General features: G+C 40.8%; 1 protein-coding gene across 2 annotated transcripts in view; it reads left to right on the top strand.

Moving 5' to 3' along the window:
- AUTS2 (activator of transcription and developmental regulator AUTS2) overlaps positions 1-22616 on the top strand; it is a 787788-nt gene that overhangs the window by 334904 nt on the left and 430268 nt on the right. For both annotated transcript variants that reach the window (XM_068909849.1, XM_068909850.1), the window contains exon 3: positions 21337-21438. In XM_068909849.1, the coding sequence (XP_068765950.1) occupies positions 21337-21438 (102 nt within the window). The remainder of the gene's footprint in view (positions 1-21336; positions 21439-22616) is intronic.

Here is a 22616-nt window from a genome sequence, read left to right as displayed (position 1 = left end):
GTGCGCTTGGGTTCCTGGATGGTTTGGGCAGGTTTGTGCGCAAACAGACAGCAGTAAAAGTATGGAGAAAAGTCCTTGCGGTTCTGAGAATTGTATTAGGAGAGGGGCAGCCTAAACAAGCCGGGGGAAGGGAGTCAGTGCCTCTCCGGAGACGCATCCCCTGATGATTTGCTCAGCAAAGGAGGAGACCCTTCTACTGTTGTCCCAGGCCAGTGAACAGTGTGCCAAAACGGGTATGAACCCTTCTAACAAAAGGAAAGAAAGCACATAAATAGCCGATAAAACCTGTCAACATCAAAACAGTTTTTCAAACGCAGCAAAGCTGCACAGACACCCTTGTTTGTTTTTGAAGTATGTTCTCTTACTTGCCCTACTCCCATTTATTTGAGTTAGAATAATAGTAGGTTACGCTCCCGACGGCTTCCCGTTGAAGTTTGCATTGCACGTTGCAAATGTTCATTTATTGAGCCGTGGAACGCCTAGACCCAGATCCTGGTCCCTTCATAGATCATCGTATGGGCCTTGCGCAGCTCATTCTCTCACTACAAAATGAATAAATATACGACGACTTCTTTTTGGTCTGAGCAGCTCGTAGCGTGGCCTCCATAAGGACTTTCCTCCTAGTCTCCAACTTCTTTCAGAGCTTCATGAATGTATAATATACAGTGGGATACACTGTTATCTTTAGCAGCAGACATTTGCCCTACTCTCCCTTTCCAGCCTAATTTATGTGACTCTGCATTTTAATATCTGATTTATTAAGGAGGGTCACTGCTAAAATTGCCTGAGAGCCTTGTGGCTTTAGCCTTTGCCAGCAACTAAAAGTAACGGAGGGGAGGAAATGTACAGTTAGTTCAGTTAGTTGTTCGGGTTCCTTTTTTTCGTTCCTGGAGCTTTGCCCATCTTATTATGAGTTCTTTAGAGAAATGAAATGCAGCAGTAGCTTGGAGAAATCATGGACACTTTCCAGCAGTAAAAGAGCTCTGGAGTCAGTATATAAGCTTTCTCCCCTGGTTGCAGTTAGGGAGCTAGTTGACAGTATAATAGGCTTTTGGAGGGGGTGCGATGGTTTGTGTGTTCTGTTTGATGTTGCAAATACTGAGCCCGTGGGGAGATGGGGAAAGAGGATGTTCTGTTCTTTAGGAAAGGAAAAGATTAACCTGAGATGTGAACTGAAACTTAGGAGTTCTGCAAGACTTAGGTGCTGCACCAGAAGGCAAGCTCGCTTACTTTAATGGAAATATCTTCTGTCTGGTAACAAAGGTGGACAACTGTTTTTTTTGCAAGGATTTGATTAGCGAAATGCATGTGTATATAAAAGCAAGAGCCAGGGCTCGGGGTGGGTGAACCTCGAAGGCCCGGCAATTCCCTCGAGACAAGTTTCTGGCAGTTAGGACACTTCCTGCAGTCGCAGAGACTTGTGATCGTTGTCAAAGAAAGTCTGAAAGTCATACCCAGTCATTCTTTTTTCCAGAGATTTCTGGAAAAAATGCTTCTGGTACAGTCCCCCGTGTGTTTTCTCACTTCTGCTTCCATTTATATCCATTAAGAGATTTTTTTAAAAGACAAGACAGAGCATCTCTTTTGAAAAAGTTGTAGAGCAGGAGGAAAAAAAGCCTTTCCTTTGAGCTGTGACTTTTTTGACCATTCTTAATACATTTTGGTGAAGACAATAGATGTAGTTCTTTGTCAGCAGTCATGTTTCCATATCATTATCTTTCCCTACAAATTCAAACGTACCAGCAATTTCAGGCTTTTCCACATAAACTTATGCCAATCTACCGAAGTGTCATGTTGGGCAAATACACACCCAGTTTCCCAATTTTGTGGCCATTGGAAATGATGGCATATGACAGGCCACTAATATTCTCCACTTGTGTGAATGTAGTTCAGACGGAGGATCTATATTTCTCCTTCAGATCATTCTTCATCTTTTACATTGCTGGTTAAAGCTGCTTTCCTCTTTTCCCCCCACCTACTACAAGTTGAAATGTTTGTGCACAACATCTCCCTTGCAATTTTTAACTCTGCAAGCAGATAACAATAACTCAAGTCTGTGGGCTTTTTGATATTTTGAGCATATGTACTATTTGTTTTCCTTGGTTATTGTTGGATTTCTTTGCATGAGTCTCCTTGTTTCCTCAAGTCTCTTATTATGAGTGGTAAAGCAGTGGTTAATACCTGAATTTTGAGGAAGATGGATCTGTAGTGAAAATAGAAGGGTGGGACGTTAGATTTTCTGTGGTAGGGTATTGTTTTATTTATACAGCTAAGTCAAAGGTTTTACTTTTTAAATAAGTTATATGGCATTAATTAGGATTTCGGTCATCTGGAAGGACTTTAGAGAATCGCAAAAATGTGATCTCCGGGGTGCTCCAAAGTTGTTTCTGCTCCATCTCAAGGATTTCTGAACTTCTAGGAGTTGCACCCAGATCTGGTGTGTGGCATGTGCCTGTATTGGTGGAGATGTTTGCCTGTGAAGATGTTTATGAGGAAACAAAACATAAAAAACCTTCTAAAATAATTATGATTATGGCCTATTTTCCTGTATTTCCTTTCCACTGTACTTATGGTTATTGCAAAATTCAATTGAGAAAGTTCTTATTTAATGTACAGTGACACCTAGACAGCAAGTTCATCCACTTTAATGGCCTATTTTTAGTGGACTACAGTAACCATAACACCAAACAACAAAGGTACACAAGCACAGTTATAATTACACAATGGATCTTAATCTGGGGTGAAATTGCGAGATAGGAATCTATAGCACTTCCCAGCTGAAAAATCAATAAATAAAACTTCAGGCACTCTCAGCACTTCAGCTAATGGGCATCGTCCAGGATTTAGCACCTGCTCTTGCACCTCTCTCAAAAGCAGAATCTTGGGCTTTTTGAACCTGCCTATCCTGCATGGAATTTCCCATTTAGCAGGAAACCTCTGCTGACCAAAGACTGATACTCCCTTCTTGCAATGTTGTCCTGCTTCAGCATAAGTGAAATTTCCGGTCCCACAGGCTCTTATACGGCCACTTGTATCGCACAGAAACACGATAGGGAATTCTTCAGTTAATTCCTATTTTCTTCTCCAATGTTATTGAAGGAGTTCTAGGTTTTCATAATACTGTGTGCTTATAGATGAATGCAATCAGTGTTTTCTGTAATATATTATCCCTGTGCCCTTTTGTATGTAGCTTTGTACTAGCCCAGACTTCAAAGGAAGTTTAGGCTTTAACCCAGATGTGTGATTCAGATCTCCAGAGGACAGAATGGGCAGCAGCTTTATCCCGTCACTTCTCCCTCTCCCCTCCACCTTAAATGTATCGCACCAGTAAACACGACACCAGTGATTTTTCCCTATTGTCATGTTATTCCTGTAGCAGAAATTGAGGGGAAGGCGGTAAGGTCATCTCACAGAGATAAGTGTCTCTGTTGCAAACATAGTCTCCCGAAGCCCTCTGTGTGTTCAGCATGAAAGAGGCAAACTTCCACAGAAATATTAAGGGCACCAAAATTTGGTGCCTGCTCACTCTCTGGAGTGACTTCTCATTGCTATATAGTGAGGGGGGGGGGGGGTGCAATCTACTGAATTAGACAGCCCGGGTTCAGTAGCGGGAATGTTTCGAAGCCGGAGCTGTAGACACAGCACCGTTAACTCCAACTGAACAAGTGCTCGGATGTTCCTGGGCCCGATGTGCCCATGAGTTGAAAGTTCTCAAGTATACTTGCCGTGAGTAGCACCGTTGATTGCAGTGTGACTACTCACAGCCCGTGAGGGTAGGGACGTCTTTTCACGGATAGGGTTCTTCTGGCTGAGCATCATCAATGCTGTGCCAGAGGGTAGACGTTGAGCACCTGGTAGAGCGATTATTTTCCCTATGAGAAGAGATTGCGTTTTTCCAGGAGATGCTGGCTCCTCTCAAGCCTGAGTCCCAGAGTCAGCCTGGCCGACATTGCCGAAAGTGCTTGCCATCCTGAGAAGTTTTACAAGAACTGCTAGAAATCCGAACAGGGACTTCCAGGCACTTCAAAGTATTTGTTAATGAAACTTTGGCTAAAGTAACGTCTTACATAGTATGTGGAATCAGCATGCTATCTCAAAAAAGACTTTTTTTTCCCGTAAATCCCTTAGTATTTATTAGCTGGGCGTGAGCAGAAAGGTTGGCTCCAACAAAAAAACTAGCTTTGTAATGATTAGCAGGGGCCCAGTATAATTTAAGATATTCTTTACAGTTTATAAATATGGGCCCATAAAAAGCGTAGATATAAGGAGGCTGTGACTTTAAGTCATTAGAAGCCCAGTGGTTTGATAAAATAACAGGAAACAGACAATTTATTATGAGCAATCTCAGTAGCTCTGGATTATCTATAAAACTTTTATGGCCCTCCCCAAGTGGCAAGAGGCCATAAAACTTGCCTGAATGAGGGACTTGTTAATTTACTTGTTAAAGCAAATTAAAAATTTATAAGCGCTTTTAGGTAAATGAGATCTTCTCTCATTGCTGCCCTTGCGGGCTCAGGAGTCCTGGGAGGAAAGAAGTGGTTGCGCTCAAACATCACAGCAGAACAATAAAAGCTATTAAATTGTTTCAGTTTATTACTACGGAGCCGTGCAGCTGTTGCCATGGTTTGCTGGGGGATACCGGGGGTTGACAGCATGGCATTTCTGTGGCCTTAAAAAGATTGTAGTAACTCTGCCTTTCCCCCAAGACAAGCTTCCTTCCGCGTCTGCCTCTTCCCCCGGCTTTGCACAGGGTGCCTTTACGGTCAGTCTTTAGCCTGTCACGGAGACGCCAGCATCTCCTCTGTCATTCGCTTCTGGTTTGTTATAAAATAGGTTTATAAACACCAAAAAAACCTGCCCACGATATTCAGTTCCCACTTGCCTAACCAGGACACTAAAGGCAAAATAAGTTTCATTTTGTTCCAGTGTTCCTGCAGTAAGTGAATGCTGTAGCGACGAAGAAGGGCCCGGCATGGAAAACGGAGCTGTCGGGCACCTTTCAGAAATCTCTGAAAGCTGTTAAAATGGATTCAAGAAGTGTTTCTCGGGTTCACTTGAACAACAGCTTGCTGTACCAAATGAGTTCAAGCTGGAAGTACCATGAGGAGTTAGGCTTTGTCCTTGAAGAAAAATCCTATTAGCAAATAAAGTTTCTTTAGAGGAGTCTTTTATTTAGCAGAAGACCTGCTTCATGTATGGTTTGGAACGAGGAGAGATCTAAATCAAGCTGCAGTGAACTCAACAAAGCCTCTCTGGCAGCTTTCTTCTGTAAGCAGCTTGTCTCTACTTGTAGTTATTTCTCTTTTGTTCAGTAAGTATCTTTTACGGATCTAATACTATTTATACAGTGAGTTAAGAGCGCTTCCACAAGGGAAAGAGTGGCTTGCATTCAAAAGATTTATGCTGTGAACACTTCAGGTGATCACTTCAGATACTTTCAGGTATCTTAAGATAGGCATCCGGAAGTAAACTGCTTGAATCAGTCAATTGTCTAAGTATAGACTACAAATTTTAATGCACATTTTTACCCTTGCATGTTTTATTTAATACACATCTTATCCCAGTATGACTTGTATGGTTATTTAATTTCTAATGGGTATAGCAGAGGCTCTCCTTCAGAAGAGGAATCAGTGAGAGAAATATATGGAATACATAGAGAAAGTCTAAAAAGCAGGGCCTTCAAGACAGGCTTGAAAGAATTGGGGCAATTTAGTCTTCAAAAGAGAAAATGGAGTGGAGACATTGATAATGGTCTCCAAACACAAAAAGATTGCTGCAAATAGGAAGGGAATAATCTGTTCTGCCTGTCCCTAATAGCTAGGACAAGGAGTAATGGGATAATGCTGCAGGTAGGAGATGCAGTTTAGACAGTAAAGAGAGCTTTTTAAAGGTAGACAGGGCAACACTGCAATAGTTTGGCTGCAGAGGTTGTAGAGGTCATTGGGTACCTTCAGCAATAGGTTAGACTGGGTTAGATAGTCTGTCTTCCAAAAATGATGGAGATATAGTTGGCCCTTTCTGGTTCTGGAGGGATGGGCTACGTGACCCCTTGAGTTTGCATCTTTCTCTGGTTTTCTGTGGTTTTATGATGCCGAGAGTCCACAGCTCTCCTAGACTGAAGTAGGAAAGGTGAGCACTCAAATGCTTCAGGCAATGCTGCCCTAAAGTCTTTATTTCCCTTGTGGGCTCCCCATGGAGAGACAGATGTTTAGCAGGATGCTTTTCCTTCACGCGGCTAGACCAAACAAAAGCTTGCACTCTCAAGGAATTCAAGTATAGCAATAGTAATATTCTGGCACTTCCATCACTCGATAGTTGTAGTATAAATATTTCATGGAAAAACTGAATCATAAAAGTGTTATTTTTGTAGCGTGCCAAGAGTAGATCCAGGCACTTGGAGCATAAAAAGTATGAAAGTCACATTTTAATATTGTGCTATCCTCACTAAGTACAGTGTTAGTCTGAAACTGTCTGACATATAAAAATAAGGCAATGTCTCCAAGGTATATTAATGGGGGTTATATGGCTAATGGTTACGTGGCAAACTCCCAGTACATTCATTTTAGTGTGCACATTCTTCTGAACCAGATATGGCTGGCTGGAAAGGGCTCTTGAAATCCCATATAGCCTCCCCAGGGACACTGCTTCAGCCATATTTCATGGAACCAAAAATGGATATAAAGTGAGCCAAAAGCTCACTGTGTTTCAGTGGGGTTGTACTCCTGGCTCTGCGAGGCACATCTGAAACTCCCAGCCCTGGTCCTTGAAATTCATGGCGATGACAGCACTTGAAGTCAGATGATTAATCTTTCATGTCCTTTCATACCTAACTACTGTTTTAATTCCAGATTTTGAGAAACGGAATTCCAAATGGAATTATGGCTGTTTGGAGCCTTTCTGGATCTGCTCCTTAGCCTGTAGTAGACCTGTTTCAACAAAGCAAAAAATTAAGTCCTGAGATAAGCAGACTACTTTGTTCAGGCTGTACCTTTGAGACAGATGGAAGCCCACAGAGTAGGACTAGACAGGGATGTAATGCGTTTTTATTGTAGATGATCTATTACTTCATGTGGGAATATATAGCTATTGATGGAAATATGTTGGGCCCAGTGTATTTCCAGCAAAAAAAAGGAGAGAGAAAGATGTCTTGGAACACTAACATCTCATTGATAGTGCATCAACTGGTAGGTAGGAGGCCCAGGTTCATGCTCCTGCTTTTCCTCACCTGAAGCAGTGACCAGAATGTGGGTTTCTCTTCCTCTACAGAGTTGCGTTACAGAGATTTCTTGGTCTGTCTGGTTGAGATACTTCTGCTTCATATGCTGTCGTCCTTTGTGTATTTGTACTTAATGTCAGGATGCAAACTTAGAGCATGGGGAATTTATAGCTCTTAAAAAATCAGAAGAGCTTGAACCCGAGTTGAGGTTCATATCAAGTCAACAGTTTTGGAAGATGTGAGTTTTATTCCAATCCAAAACAGAAACAAACCTCCAAGCCAGAAAACTTTTTTTAGGAATGAGTTTTTACCCTTAATTTTAGCAATGGATAGTGCGCTGTTTTCTATTTGTTTGTCGCAGAGAAACGTATATGCTTGTCTTCTATGATCTGTCATATATTACAACTCAGAAGCTAATGTTATAATCAGGCTTTACATTGCAGTATTTCAGTTACCGAAAGGACCAGTATCCGTTTAGTCTTGGTAAAGCGTTCATCCAAATGCTGATAAATGGGTTCAGTTAGGTTTAACTGTAAGTGAAATAAATTAATATTCTCTTGTATAGCATTTGTGCCCCACTTCTCAGTGGGGCGACTGCACTGTTAGTAGTGACTGGAAAACCCTTAAAAAAAGTATTGTACTGAAGGTAATGCGCCTTGAAACATATGCCATTTCAAGGTGGCTAAACCTTCAAAAAATGTAGCGACACTGCTGGGCATCTTTTGAAATGTTTTTCCTATGTGCATTAGCCAAGAAGTCTTATTCTTTGTAAACCTTTGTTACTAGTATCAGCTTGACCACATTTGGGAAAAAAATAATTCTTGACACTAGAATGAGTCAAGATAATTAATTATATTTGTTAGGAGGTGTTGGTATAAGACAAAATCCTCTTACTCAGATGACAAAAAGTCTCTCTCCAATGTCTTTCTCTGAAGAAGTATCAAATGCTACTTTTGATTTCTTTTAATCAGGCTATAACACTATCAGTCCGGTAGTTGCAAAATACAGTTTGAGAATAACAAAGCCTTACTGGGCAGGAGATTTTATTGACACGTACTTACGTGGAAAGGGATTGCTGGTAGCTGTGAAGTGTTTTCCTTTTTTTCTGGCATTGGGAATTTGGGTCCTACAATTAGTGTCCATCCTTCTCCTTTCTTCTAGTTTTACCCCAGCACATTAAATTTCCTCAAATACCCAGAAGGGAGAGGATTTACTTTTTGAAAGAAATGGGAACACCGTTAAATGAATCTTAAGAGACAGGGTCCTGCAGGTGACTCCTTCCCAAAACCTATGTTTAGTCAAGTGTTTTTATTTTTTAAAAGTTTGTTGGTTTAGACTTGCAATTCATTGTTTACATAAAATGACAGGCTTGGAAACAAAAAAGGATCCTGAGCAAACTGCGGTTCCTATTAAAATCATTATGAGTTACTTACTATCTTAACCCTTTTTGAAAACCAAGACACTTATTGAGCTGCCTACATATGTATTTATGTTTAAAGAAAGACAAGCACGCTATTCAAACCCATCTGAGAGGATGTTTGAATTTATTCCCTACAGTATTTATTTATATGGTTCATTCTGTGCAAGCTAGGTGATGACAACAAATGCTGAATAACACCTGCCTTTTGCAGTACCTTAGGAGCACAGCGAGCCACTTGCCTAGGCTTAATTTAAATCAAAACCTGCCAAATTGGTGAAGACCTGCAGAAAATTCCTCCGTAGTTCTAAACTGCATATCTGATTAGGGAATGCATGAATTAGATAGCTTGATGTCTGCCGTGTAAAGATTTTTTTATAGTAACTGGTTTTTGCATAGGTACAGCTTTGATGAATACCACCCAATGTTCTTATCACAAATGAGCAAAGGAAATATAAATTAGAAGCTTATAAATATAGGATCCTAGTCGCCTTTGAAGAGTTTTATTTCAATACAGTTTGCATGAGAAAGCTTTTGTTGCTTTCAAAAAATGATTTTTTAATTTTTTTTAGCTAGACTGTAACTAATGCCTAAGCCAAAACATTTTAAGTAAGTATTCTTCTTCCTCTAAAGAAGTAGATAAAAAGGGGCATCAGATCTGCAAGGGGTTAATTCATATGTTCTAAATGAAAATGGAATTAGAAAATGAATTCCCTTCTAACATCTCTGCTCAGTGTGCAGATCAAAGCCATCATAGGAGTAAATTTATGTCTGATAGTGTGGACGGTTTCAATGCACACTGGCGAAATATCATGCTGATTGCTGATTGAAAACAGTTGTTAATTCTCTACTTCACTAAATTCAGAGTGGAAAAACTTTCCTTAATAAAGAACAGATTGAAGAGAACCAAGACCTTACTGTGTGGAAATTAATGGCAGATGCATATACTGGTAGTTAAAATGTTTCATTAGATGTTAATGTCTTGCTGTGTTTTTAATTGTTCAGAAATTAGCCTCTAGAATATTAAAACCATCTGTTTGTTATCATGATGAAACAGAATACTTAAATAGTTATTAATTTTGTGGGCTTTTTTTTTCCTTGTCTGCAAAACTTTGATCTGTTGAGATTTCCGTGAAGGCTGGCTGCAGAAGTGAAAAACAATTTTAAAACACCTTAGTGCCCCAAATATCTGCATTTGCTGCCTGCCACCCATATTTTGCATGCCTGCTTATTTCACAAATGATTGTTCACCAAGGAGAAGTTGACGTTTTTTAGTGCGTAGAAGGAGTGTGCTGATGCTTGCTGAGCCCGTATAATGGTTGATTTAAACTGTAATATGGTACATTTTCACATGCTGATACTTAATTTTTAAGTCTTGTGGGTCATTTTAAAGCCCAAATATTTCAAAGCATAGAAGGGGTTCCAAGTAGATTCATCAGTGCAGGGCTTTGTCTTCCTTCATTTCCTATTATTTACTACAACTATTTTTCATTTATTTAGGATTGATTTTTTTTTTTTTTAAATCACGTAGATGAACAATAATGGGCTGCTTACAGGTCCTAATTCAGGTAGGTATTCCTCTTTATGAGACCATATATCCAGTATATTTAAAGAATAATGTTAAGGATATGCTGATTTTTTCCTCAACTGAGAGAAGGATTTAAGTAAGTGCTTAGGTACTGTCTTTTGGGGAGGTACTAATATGCACATTTTATACACAGCTCTCCATTGTGAGGAGCACAATTTATAATACATTCTGTAACGCTTATTATACATGACTAAATGTGAAAATTTATTCAGTAAGTCTAAACATTACTTAGAGAGCCATTGACATATCTTTCCAAGTGATTTTTGACCTTTTCCTGAATAAGCACTTTAAAAATTATGAAATGCCAGGATGAGGATTAATTGAACTTACCATAATTTGGTAGTAGTCCTGTTTTTTGGGTTTTTTTTTTTTTCCACTAATCTTAAAAAAATAATAAAAACCTTACCTAGTATATGGCAGTATTTTCAAGATGGATGAGTTTAATATGATTTTAAAGTATGTGAAAGAGAAATGTAATTGTGTGTTGTTGTTGTTGTTTTTTTAATCAGTATAAGTTGCACAAGTTCTCTGGTTAGTAATTATAGCAGATGCCCAGTTTCCTAAATGGATTCTGCATCCCTTGCAGGCAGTGGAAACATTCACCTTGGTTTCTGTGGGCACTGGAATTTGCCCCGATTCCTTGTCTCTCTGTTGAGACTGCCAACAAAAGGGCTAATAATCCTAGCTGGCAGGATGATTTTCTGGAAAATGAAGCTAGTTTTGGACTTGGACTGAGGCAGCCAACTCATCAAATCTGTCAAACATGAAATCACCGTTGGTCACTGTTGACAAGGGACAGAATCCAAGAAGTGCTATGAGATTTCTTTTCTGACGTTTACAAATATGAGTAATTGTTATTTCCATTGGCAAAAGTAGTCTGAGGTGAAAGCACAGTGCTGCAATATATTTTTCATTATTTTCATGCTGAGACGTGGAAGAGAGGTGAGCAGAAGGCAAAAAACCCGAAAATAACGTAAAGCGAAGTGACAAAAACGACAACAAACTGATATTGTTAAGAGCTTCAAGACCTGAATTTTGCAAAGCAGCCATAGCCCTTATTAAAATGTTAGTCTAGAGCAAAATTTCAACAAGATTTAAGATGCTAACGTCAAGCTGCGGTTTAAGGATGTAATTCTTCAGTGTTTCTTTTCCTGGCAGTGCCTGGTTAAGCAGTCCCTGCCCCCCCTTCCCACCATCGCCTCCTTCGTCATGCCCAATTGAGGAACTCATGCCGGTTAGAAGTAAACCAGGAAAAGAAGAACAAATAACCTGGTGGTTTGTCACCTGGCTTGGCTGGCTGCAAGGCCCCAGAGGCAGCTGTAGCTGTGCATCTGGGGCATCTCGCAAGCTTGAGAAGAAGCTGGCAGGAGCAGCCTCTGCTCCCAGAAGATGCCATGAAGCCTGGCCTGAGGTACGGGCCACCCGAGAGACTTGTGCATGGCAAACAGGCGGCATTGCAAAGCAGAACCGGGAGCGCTGGCAACCCGTAGGCAGCCCTGAATGCGGGAAGACTGTGTTTTGTTCAACCAGCTTGCCTCCAAGGAGACTGGAGCCCGTCAGACAGAGGCGCTGGGAAGTGGTGACTTGCCATCTAGCAGAAGCTAATCCTGATTTAAACAACTTAAACAACAGCTCCTGCCTTTGCTTTTCTCCCAAGTTATTTGTGATGATTAACTTCCCTTCATCTCTAAACTTATCTCCACATCAATGACAGCTGCTAATGAATTCAGATGGTTCGTTCCCTTCCCTTCTGTGCTTCTTCAAATAGATTTTCTTGGCTAGATACTTTAGCTCCCCTTTCCTGTTACTGTACTGAGGTGCATTATTATGACTTTTGCTTCTGTCATTCAGCAAGTAGAAAATACACAACGTAGAGATGTGAGTTATATGTCAAAAATGCTTTTACTCTCCCCTCCCCCACCTTGCCTTCACATTATTAAATTATAGAGAAATACTATCATAATAGCTTCTTGGCCAAGTCACAGAGAGCAGAGTTACGGTTCCCTTGATAGATTGCAAAGCATTATTAAGTTTTGCTCTGTGGACTGAGAGTATTGGCATAAAAGGACATCAACCACAGTCATATTGGTCTTGATTGCTGCTTAATTGCTGCTTGTTTGTGTTAGGGATCATGTGGTTTGATTGATCTTGCCCTGCTTTTGTCATTATAGTTACAACTTCCTAGTTTTCTCCTTGTACAGAGACCACAGGATGACTTTTAAATCTTGAATAATTTATATGGCTGGCCAGTGAAACGGCTTAAAATAGTATTGTGTTTTTAAGCCAATAGCTCAACCTTCAAATCATTATTTATGCATCCAAGATATTAAATATTTATTCTAGGCTTATATTGAAGTATGAAATAACAGGACTCCTTTTAAGTAAATAGCGGCAAACATGTTGAGGCCCATCCGTGAACACTGATATTTCCTCCCTCAGGTCATTTATTTACTTCTGTAATGTTAACTGGGTGTCACGTTAGATGGTCCGCATGGAAAAAAACTGATGACGATTGCTGTGACTTACTTAAGCGAGCGAGTACTGTCACTGCAGTCTTCTTCAGGCTCCATTCATGGAGCTGCTTTGCACATTCTTAGACATTTGTTTAAATACTTTGGAAAATTGTAACCTTAACTAGCGTAGATTAGGTGTTGTAGAGGCTGTGAGAATGTGAGCTTTCCAAACGGTCCTTCCCCTTGGGGCAGGGGAGCTGCTGGTTACTTCTCAATGTCTGCTGAGTTTTTGGTCTTCGCTGAGACAGCCAGGATTGCCGATTCAGGATGGAGTCCAGTCTTGTCTCATGTCTTCTCTGTGCATGAGGGGTGACCATCCTGTGGACTTAGAACGAGTGAAAGTCTACATAATCAATCTTGGCTTTATGCAAACCTTCGTTAAAACAGACCGAGGCCCTTTAACTTACTTTACAAAGAGCTGTCGAGCTGAGGTGCTGTTAAACTTGTTGGCCTGGCCTGTTTGTTCCTTTGTTCCATCTTGATATTAATTTTGTCTTCTTAGATACTTAAGTATTCTTCCAGCAAGTTACACATTTTGAAGTCAGTCAGTCAGTCAGTCAGAGGTCAAGCAGGACTTGGATGGCCAAGAGGAGTTACATGTTGGACACTTTTGGATAAATGGGATAATCTTTTTGTTCTTCTCTCCCTTCTCCATAGATTCAGAGTAAAGGTAGGGCGTTTGCCTCTTCTTTCCTACCTCCTGTGTCCTTTCCCATACAAAATAAACCAGGGTTCCTCAGAGGTCTAGAAGGAAGAGTCCCTAAGGACACAGGCCAGACCCCGTACCTTTCAGAGGAAGGGAGAGCTGGTAACAGTCTCCCGGGAAGGATCTGGAGAGTTGTCATTCAGGATACCAAATGTTCCAAAATAGGCTTTTCTCGCCCACGGTGTTGAGGTAAAACTGCCAGCTCAGTTCTCTACGTTTTTTGAATTAGCAAGCCTAAAGGCAACAACAAAGAACATCCCCCTGTGAAAACTCTTGCAGTGTCTACTGCTTCTCGTAGGATATTCCCCAGGCTCTTGGGTGATGCACAGATGTGCTAAAAGATTCTGTCTTCGTCCATGGAATTTAAAGTTTGGTTTTGAAACATAGAGAAGTTACATGCATCTACTATATGCATATATATATATATATATATATATATAGACTGGAAGTACAGATGGTACAAATGGGCATCACTCATCTGAAGTATATATAGGACCTGTGCTGTTTATGGATCAGAATGTAAACACAAGTACCTTTGCAAACAAGGGAGGTACACTTGTACCAGGCAGCAATAAGCTCCAAAGAAGCTGTGCATCCAGAGATGGTTTTCTAGCGGTAGAAAGGGAAGCTTCCCTGACGCAGAACCCTTAGGGAGCCCTGGCAATCAGAAGTAGGACACACGCGAGCTTGGCAGCAAGACTCGGTGAATATTTTGAGGGGCAGAGGGATGGCACCCTGCTCCCCACCTCTTCAGCTGGCTCCGTGCAGACTAACTACACCCTTGGTCTTGTACCTCTCTCTGCTGCGTGAGTCTGTGCTCTGGAAGCTGCTTGGAGAGATTGATTGGTACAATGGAGCGCTTTGCAAGGTGTAATTTTAAAGGCTGTATTTCTCACTGTGCAACCATCAAAATGCAAAGGGTCAGAAGAAGCCTGTATTTTTTTGCAATTCAGCTTTTAAAGTATACTGAAATACGCTTCATTTGTGGCAACTGCCAACAGCTTTGCTGTTTCATACCATTCTTAACAGGAACGGAGAAACAGAGCAAGTCTGTTACACTTTATATGTTGTATAATGTATGTATGATTCTGAGGTGTGATGAGTTTATGCTAAATTTATCTTCGATTTCTGTATAAGCAGTATAGAAAAAACGATGGGCTGTATTCTCTGTGTAACTTAGATAAAATAGAGCTACAGAGCTACTTTGGGATACCTTCTGTGTGCTATATATCTAAGGTTGCCCAAGCATATAATGAAAGAGAAGAGGATCTGGAAATAAATGCCCGTTCCCTTTCTCCCCCGCCCGCGCTTTGGCACACATGCTATTTATTCTCAGCCTGTGTTGCTTCTGCTGTTGCTACTGTGAGCAGAACACAATCACTTGGTGTTTCTGTAATAATGGTGCTAAATAGCCAAATTCTCCCCAGGAGAAGAGGGACGGAGCTCAGTTTCTTCCAGTAGACTCTCCCCTACTTAAGTCAGTAGAGGTTGTGCTCCTCCACTCCATTTCCTGAGTGAGTGCAACAGAAAAGTCTGGAGCAGCTCAAAGGAAGCAGGAAATGACCACCAGTGCTTTAAAATAAGTAAGTTAAAGACACCCTTGTTCTGTATCACGGAGCTAATTGGGTAATCGTTTACAGTTATTCATTCAAATTCTATTAGATTTAGATATGTTGTGGGCAGGAAATAGGAAAAAAACATCTATGCTTATTCTTCCTTTTCATAAAGGGAATTTGGGAACAGGAAAATTTACTTTGTATTCTCAGTAGAGGCAGGAAGGAGATAAAAAGTAAAATCTTCACTTTGTTGGTCTATCTCGCTTTGACCATACAGGTATGCAAAATAAAGTGGAGCTTCATCTTCTGCTAGGAAGGTCAAAGACCAGGATGATGGCATGCAGGCCCTGATCTTTAGTGACTAACAATTTCTTTGGAGCATGTGCATGAGCTGTTGTAATATTAAATATCAAGACATACAGAGAAAGCCTTTTTTAATGTTGTGTCATATAATAATATCTCTCAAGTAACACATTTTTTCTTCCCTAAAGTGAAAAATTGCTTCATATTAATATTATTCAAAGTCTGCACACGGCGTGAATTCTTTTTTCATTTTTACTGCTTAAACTTATATATTGTAAATATTCTTCCTCCACGTTACCTCACCTCTGACTTGCTTTCCTAGCACTGCTCCTCTGTTTAGCTCCTCAGACAAATGTGGCGGTGGTGGACACAGCTTTGTTAGAAATGCAGCATGGAGGTCTTGCTCCAGACCTGTGGCTGCTGGGGAAAACCACCGTTAAAGCTTTGGCTAACACATGTGCTGTATAAGCTGTATTTGTCTGTCTTGTATCAGTAGCAAGATAGATTTAAATGAAAGTATTTAAATGACAAATGTTAATCACAAGTAATAAGCCTTGATTGATATAGTTGGGTTTTTTTCTTGTTAAACAGTTGTACTTTTATTTGTTTTCATACAGCCAGATTTGTTCTCAGTCATTGATGAAACATGTTTTCTCGTCAATCAAATATACAGCCTACATTAAATTTGCTGTTGCTCTTTTCTGACTAATGGAGTACACCTCAGGCATCCGTGTTGGCTGGCGTAGGGCAGGGACCACCTTCCTAGGTTGTGCTTGTGCAGTACTTGCAAAGTGGAAGTTTGTGTCCGCGGTTGTGGATCTACGTGCCGTGGTAGCGGGGACAAGACTGTAGTGCAGTGCGGTTGTGATACGCGTGTGAAGGCTGAGTCGACCATAAAGGTTAAAGACATTTTCCTCTTTATTCTAGATATAGTTTAAAAAGCAGCACCCTTTAACTGAACGATAGTTATCTCATCACCCTTCAGTCCACTGACCTTGTACTTCTAATAATCAACAATTATTTTGTTGATTAGAATCGATTAAGCCTCAATGCACATTATCCTAATTTTAAATGAAACAGTTAACAAGAACTGGAAATGGAAAATATGTTTAACTTTAATACAAAATAATGAGACAACACATTTTAATTCAGTGGTGGTTCCTCCACCCTGATGAACGAGCGGGGGTTAGTGGGTTCCCCCATCCCCACTGGCCTGTGTCTTCGTCACCCAAGGTGTGTGTCACCCAACTGCCAGTCGGGTGGCCAGGACCCACCTTGACCTGTAGAGACTTTCTGAAGTCAGGAGGTATTGCTGATGAAGAGCATACAGGTCTGCCTTAGCCAGCTGATACCAAGCTAGAGGATATATTCACCCAGACAGGGGTTGGATGTGACAAGTTTTGGCCTCTCTTGCCCTTGCAGAAGCTGTATAAATAAAGGATGACGGGCAGAACTGAAAGCTTAATTCCACTCCCTGCCGTTAGGTTATTCTATCCCTTGGGAAGCAGGTGTCCTCTTCCTCCAAGACTCTGGTAAAGGCTTAGCTTGCTGGCTGTGCTATAATAGGGAGAAGTGTTAGTATTCATAACTGTAAAGTATAATGTAGTGAAATAATCCTTTAATTCCATATGGTGTGGAAACTCAGGCGCCTCAAAACTATACCGTAGCTTGGATTTACTGCTGCCAAATGGTATGGGGTTTTAAACTTAACAAAAAATAATAAAGAAAAAAAAGCTCAGAAGAGCTGCATTAGGGTGTTTTTGACGTGATATATAAGCTCTGTGAAAAAGGCTTTTGCTAAATTCTCAGTAGGTTTGCTTATGTTGCTTTTTGTTACATGCTAACCACACATCGCTACTATGGAATTATCTAAAGTGGCTTAGGGATCTCACACAGCAAACTGGTGGCTTGATAGGATGATGCTCCCTGTAGTTCGGGGCTCAGCTGCCCTTTCATCTCCCCTTATGCTACTTAACATGATCAGCTGTCTCTGTTCTTCACTCTTTTGCTTTCTGAGACAAAAAGCAATGCAAAGAGAGCCATGTTGCTGTGGGTTATCCTTAGGAATGTTTTATGGCTTATGTCCCCCATCATTTCATAGAAATTTCTGACTAATATAGTAACAATAGCACCGTTGTAGATCCATCCTATTCCTAAGCCTGTATGTTTAGAGCTACCTTATGCTTTAACCTGGAATGCCAGTAGGAAACATAACAGGGCACTGCTTCCCGTCGGAAATAACGGTATATTTAGTTTGCACTTTTGCTGTCACAAAATATGGCTGGATACTTCACTGGTACAAAAATAGTTCCATTAATTTTCAGGTTGCCTGAAACTCCCTCCGTGTCCTAAAAGATGACTGTTACTCATCATTCTTTTAGTACCTATTATTATAGGAGTTTCCTGTTTGTGTTTCTGCATCTATTTTGGTTTATTCATAAACTTAGCAATTTCTGGCCATTTTTTTTGCAACATTTAGTTTTGTGCTAGTCTCTCTGTTTTTCCTTCATTGGCTGGTGACTGTTAGCATTGCGTATCTTTGTTCTTCTCCTTCTCCCCTTCCAGTGCTAACTCAGTATCCTGGTAACTCCTCGTGTCCCTCTCGGCCATTCCAACTCTGCATCTATTTCACATTGATTGGCAGGGTAGCTCAGAGTGATATATCTCAGCTTTTTTGGCTCCGCTGATAAGCAGCTCAGTGGTTTTGAGCAACCTGCAGGCTTCCTAAGTTCACTAAGTGTGTCTTTTTGGAAGAAAAGGGAAGAAGGAAAACCCAGGTGACTGTGGACGTTTTCAGGTTTTTTTGCGTGAATGAGTCTGTAGTGGAGCTACCCTATCATTAGAAATGGTTGCTGATGTCCCAGTGGCACCAAAAGCAGTGAGTGCGGTTGGGTCCCATTGCACACTATGTGCTCTGCACTCACCTGCTGGGAAACTGTCCCTGCTGCAGAACGCTGAACAGACCAACTTTGGAGAGTTGGGAAGATTCATCGTTATTCTCACTTTCCGGAGAAGGAATGAGGTATAGCCAAGAATGAGAAGCAAAACCCACTCCTGATTCCAGTCCAGCCCTTTAGCCAACACCTGTCCTTCCTAATTTGTTTTCTTTTTCTTTTTCTTTCTTTCTTTCTTTCTTTTAAATGTAGCTATTCAGGATTCTCTAATAGATTTAAAGGCATAATAAAACAATAGCTACCCTGGTTCTGTTGTGTGATGAAAGGTGTCCAGAAATATGATATGATGATGATGATGAGAACTCCCAAGAATTCACATAAAAAGGTACAGAAACGTGTAGAGGTGTTTGCCAGGATCCTATCCCAGTGCATACAGCTGGGACAAGCGGACTTGGTTGTTGATTCTCACCTGACGCATGTATCCCATCTCAAACGCGTTGGGAATCCCTGGGGCTGTGCAAGTTGTTTATGAGTCAGCAAACTTCATCTTCAGACTTGAGTGCTTTTTGATCTAGCGAATATCTTTATTTCCTTTTTGTAAGCACCTGTAGATGGATCCTAACAGGTGGATAAATTCATTCCTGTTATACACTAGGAGCGAGGAGTCAGATTTGCTTTCTGCAAACCCTTCTTTGGTACTTGCTTAGTGCAAATTAAAGAGTCGGCTAGTTCTGATAATGTGTGACCATCCTCAGTGAGACTCTTGGGTAGATATCATGGGAGTTGCTTATTGCCTTTGCTTTTTATTCTGGGTGCCGTGGCAAGAATGGTACAGCAGCAATGAATGCAGCCCCTTACATGTCTTCTAAACAAGAGAATTCTCATTTTCTAGGGGAAATTGGCTTCAGGGTTCCCATGTGTCCCAGAGAAACGCACCAAATGCATGCAATGTAATGAAGGATCTAGTCTCCTCTTTGCAGACTTTTTTACTAGCCCTACGTTATTTCAACATCGCTTAAATTTTAAGCAGCTGGATCTGTGTGAGTAGTTTGAAATGAACCATTGCCTTTCCACATTAAGTGTTCTCCTGTGCGTTTGTGTGTAACTCTAGGTTCTTTAAAGATGACGAGGGCACATTTCCATGCTTTATTTTTTTAGTTTAGCACAGATTGATGGGTTTTGGAATAGAATGGAAACCCTCAACGGTTTGGCACATGGAGAAACTCAGCTTGGAAAAAAAGAAAGGAAAATATGGAAAGCTTATAAATCTTCACTTGGACTTACTTCTGAGTTTGCTGTCTGCTCTGCACAATTCACTTTGTCCCTACAGAGCGTCAGGCTCCGATATCTTGGTCATGTTCATTTACTCACTGCATATTGTCTCTAGAAAAATGACATCTGCAGGGTTTCTCTTCTCTTCCCTGTAAACAGCTGGAAATCACCATGTAGAAGAAATATAAAAACAAGCCGTGCCACTAATTAATGCTTGAAAGTTGTGTACAAAATAAATTGAGATTCCAGAAAAAGCAAGAATTGAGACTGCAAAAAATCCTTCAGGCCCTTGTTACAGTAAGAGTTTCTCCACCATTGAGCAGCTGTTGACACAGGCCTGAATTAGTGAAACTTGATCTGTTTTCCTTTGAGTGATTAAATTTTAAACCTGGGACCATAACATTACAGTACCTAGTGGTTTCAGATAAGATCTGTGGGTTTTATATGAAGTATTAGACTTCTTGAATTAGTTTTCCCCCCCCCCGCCACCTCCAGAAGTTCCTAGCTAGATCTGTTAGGTCTAACTGATAGACCATTACAGCTGAAATGAAAATCTTCTTACTCAAGATTTCCTGGCTAAGCTGTGGAATATTTAGTTTGTTTATTGTATCATAAGAGTTTGACAAGTGGCTTCGGTTCTTATGTTACATTTTCTTTGAGCTGAGAGTACACCTGTGTCTTTTTTTTTTTTTTGCAGTTCTGCTCATGCATTGCAACTTGGTTGTGTGTCTGAGCCCTTAGTTTTACGTACTTTCTCCTCTCTTTTTGTTTGGCTGGTAAAGAGCACCTAAAACTGCCTTTTTTACCCGGTTTAACTCTTGGCCAAACAGTGGATCCTCTCACTCCTGAAGAAGGAGGTGTGATTTTTCAGGTGCGTTTGCCCAAGTTTCCTGCAGCTTTTCTACTGTTTTTGATTTGAGTGTCTGTTATGATCTTCCTGCTCTGCTCTGAGAGCATTGCTGATCTTCAGTGCCCGCCTATCTTTTGAATACATACTCACCCTGAAATGGAGATGAGTGTGATAATTTCTATTTAGATTGTACAGAAATCTTTATGAGTTTATTAATGATTAGAGTCAGGAGGAGTAGGTTAGTATTTGTTACAAGCATGTTGGTGAGTGTGGTAGGTGTGCCGTGAAATACTTTATTAGGTGCATCACCAGATGTTTTCTCTGCATCTGTCTCTGCTGCTAGTATTTAGGCATATGATTTTAAAACTAAATTTCTGAAGAAAGCGTATGATCTTGAAGCTGACTTTTTGCCAACCAGTGTTTGCAGAAAATTGGTTCAAAGGAGGCATCAACAAGGCTAAAGCAAAATTTTAATACATTCAAGCAAATATAGGGAAAGATACATAAAAACAAATATATACCTTTTCAGCCTTCTGGTAGCTCTAGTTCATATCTTTCTTTTGCTGTACATATATATGTGTTTGTGTACATGTATACAATGTATATACATGGTAGATGTTCTTTCAGTACATTGCCATTTTATTGTGTTGACCTGTATAGTCCACAGCTTAAGAAGAGGCAGGATGTCTTCTCAAATGTGTTGAAAATATAGGTTATGTATATTTTTTATTTACTACTACGCTTGTGAAGTTCATTAAAACTGGTTTGGAAGGCAAAAAACAATCTGATATCTGAAGAATAGATCATGTCGTTTTACAAGCATAGAGGTTAGTCAAGAAATCTGTATGGTACCATGCAACGTTGTTTGGAGCTAGTTGAGCAGTGGCAGCCCCAGAGTGAAGGTTGCTCCGTCCCCTGCGGAAGTTTCAGTGCACGGTGATGTTACAAAGGACCAGCAGATGAGGGAACTTAAAACACCAGTCTAACCTCGTACTTTCTCTGTGTTTCTTCTTTCCTGCAGCTCAAGCCAGGTCAAAACAGTTGCCGAGACAGTGACAGTGAAAGTGCCAGCGGGGAATCAAAAGGTTTCCATCGAAGTAGCTCTCGGGAAAGACTCAGCGACGTAAGTAAAACTCCTGGACCCAAATACTACTTTGATTAACCCGCGGTGTATTTTTTGGAGGGTCTTAAGTCATAACAGCGTTTGGGCTCTGGGATGGCTTGTTGCTGAAATCCCCTTCCCTTGGGAGGATGGGAGGGGAAGAGGTGACCTAACAATCCTGCCCCAGTTGAGTAAACTTTTGTTTGGTAAAATGTCCGTCTCTGTGAAAACACTCATGTGTTGGAAATAGTTGAAGGCCATTTTATGAAGTTACGTTGCCCTGCATAGTTGAAAAGTGAGACGGCCTCTTTCCACTCCACATAGGGGAAGGAAAAAGAATGCATCGCTTTGGGGTAAATACTGTCTTTATGAAAAGTATTAGGGAGTCTAGGGAGGCGTAAAGAATTTGTATCTTATGAATTGATATAACATGGCCAACAATCGCATAAGCTCTGCTTTTATTGCTCTACCTAAACTGCTGCAGAAGGGCCTAAGATGGCAGCTCTGCGGAGAACGCTTCTCTCTGGTGGAGAGCGCTTCACCGGTCAAGTTCACTGAACGACACACGAGTTACGCCGACATACAAATAAACCCAGCAATCTTTCTGTCGCAGCAATTAGATTATTATTTATTATGTGTACCATCACAATCCTTGAGCGTTTTATTCATGGCTCTGGGTCCTCTGGGCTACATGCTTTACAACATGGGAGATAAAGACAGCCCCTGTCCCAAAAGAGTGTCTAAAATGGGGATTTTGTAGGTCAGATCCTGTGCTGGTAAAAGCCTGGCTACATCAGTCAGACCGATTTACATCAGCTAGCAATCTGAGCCTACTTTTAACTAACCCACGTTTTGGACATGAGGGTTTTTATCAAGAGCATGTCCATGTAGATTTGGATGACAGATACCAGATGGTGTCCTCTATAGGCCAATCCAATAAAACTGAATTGAGCAGATATTAAAAGAAATACCTTTGTAAAGGATACATTTGTGTGTGCGCGTGCATGTGTGTGTGTGTGAACTGAACCCTGAAGGCGTGCAGCTAGCAATTTTTGCTGAATTGTGCATTTCCCTGGAATAGCCGCCTGATTTTTTTCTATGAAGGTGTGAAATCCATAGCTCCCTTTTTTCTCATCCCTTTGTCATATTATTTTAGAGGTCCTTTCCTCCCCCAGAGTCAATCTTTATGAGCACCATCA

This window comes from Struthio camelus, chromosome 16, assembly GCF_040807025.1.
Source record: "Struthio camelus isolate bStrCam1 chromosome 16, bStrCam1.hap1, whole genome shotgun sequence".
NCBI classification, from domain to species: domain Eukaryota; kingdom Metazoa; phylum Chordata; class Aves; order Struthioniformes; family Struthionidae; genus Struthio; species Struthio camelus.
The sequence above is the reverse complement of the archived record's forward strand: the minus strand, read 5'-3'. Positions and strand labels throughout refer to the sequence as shown.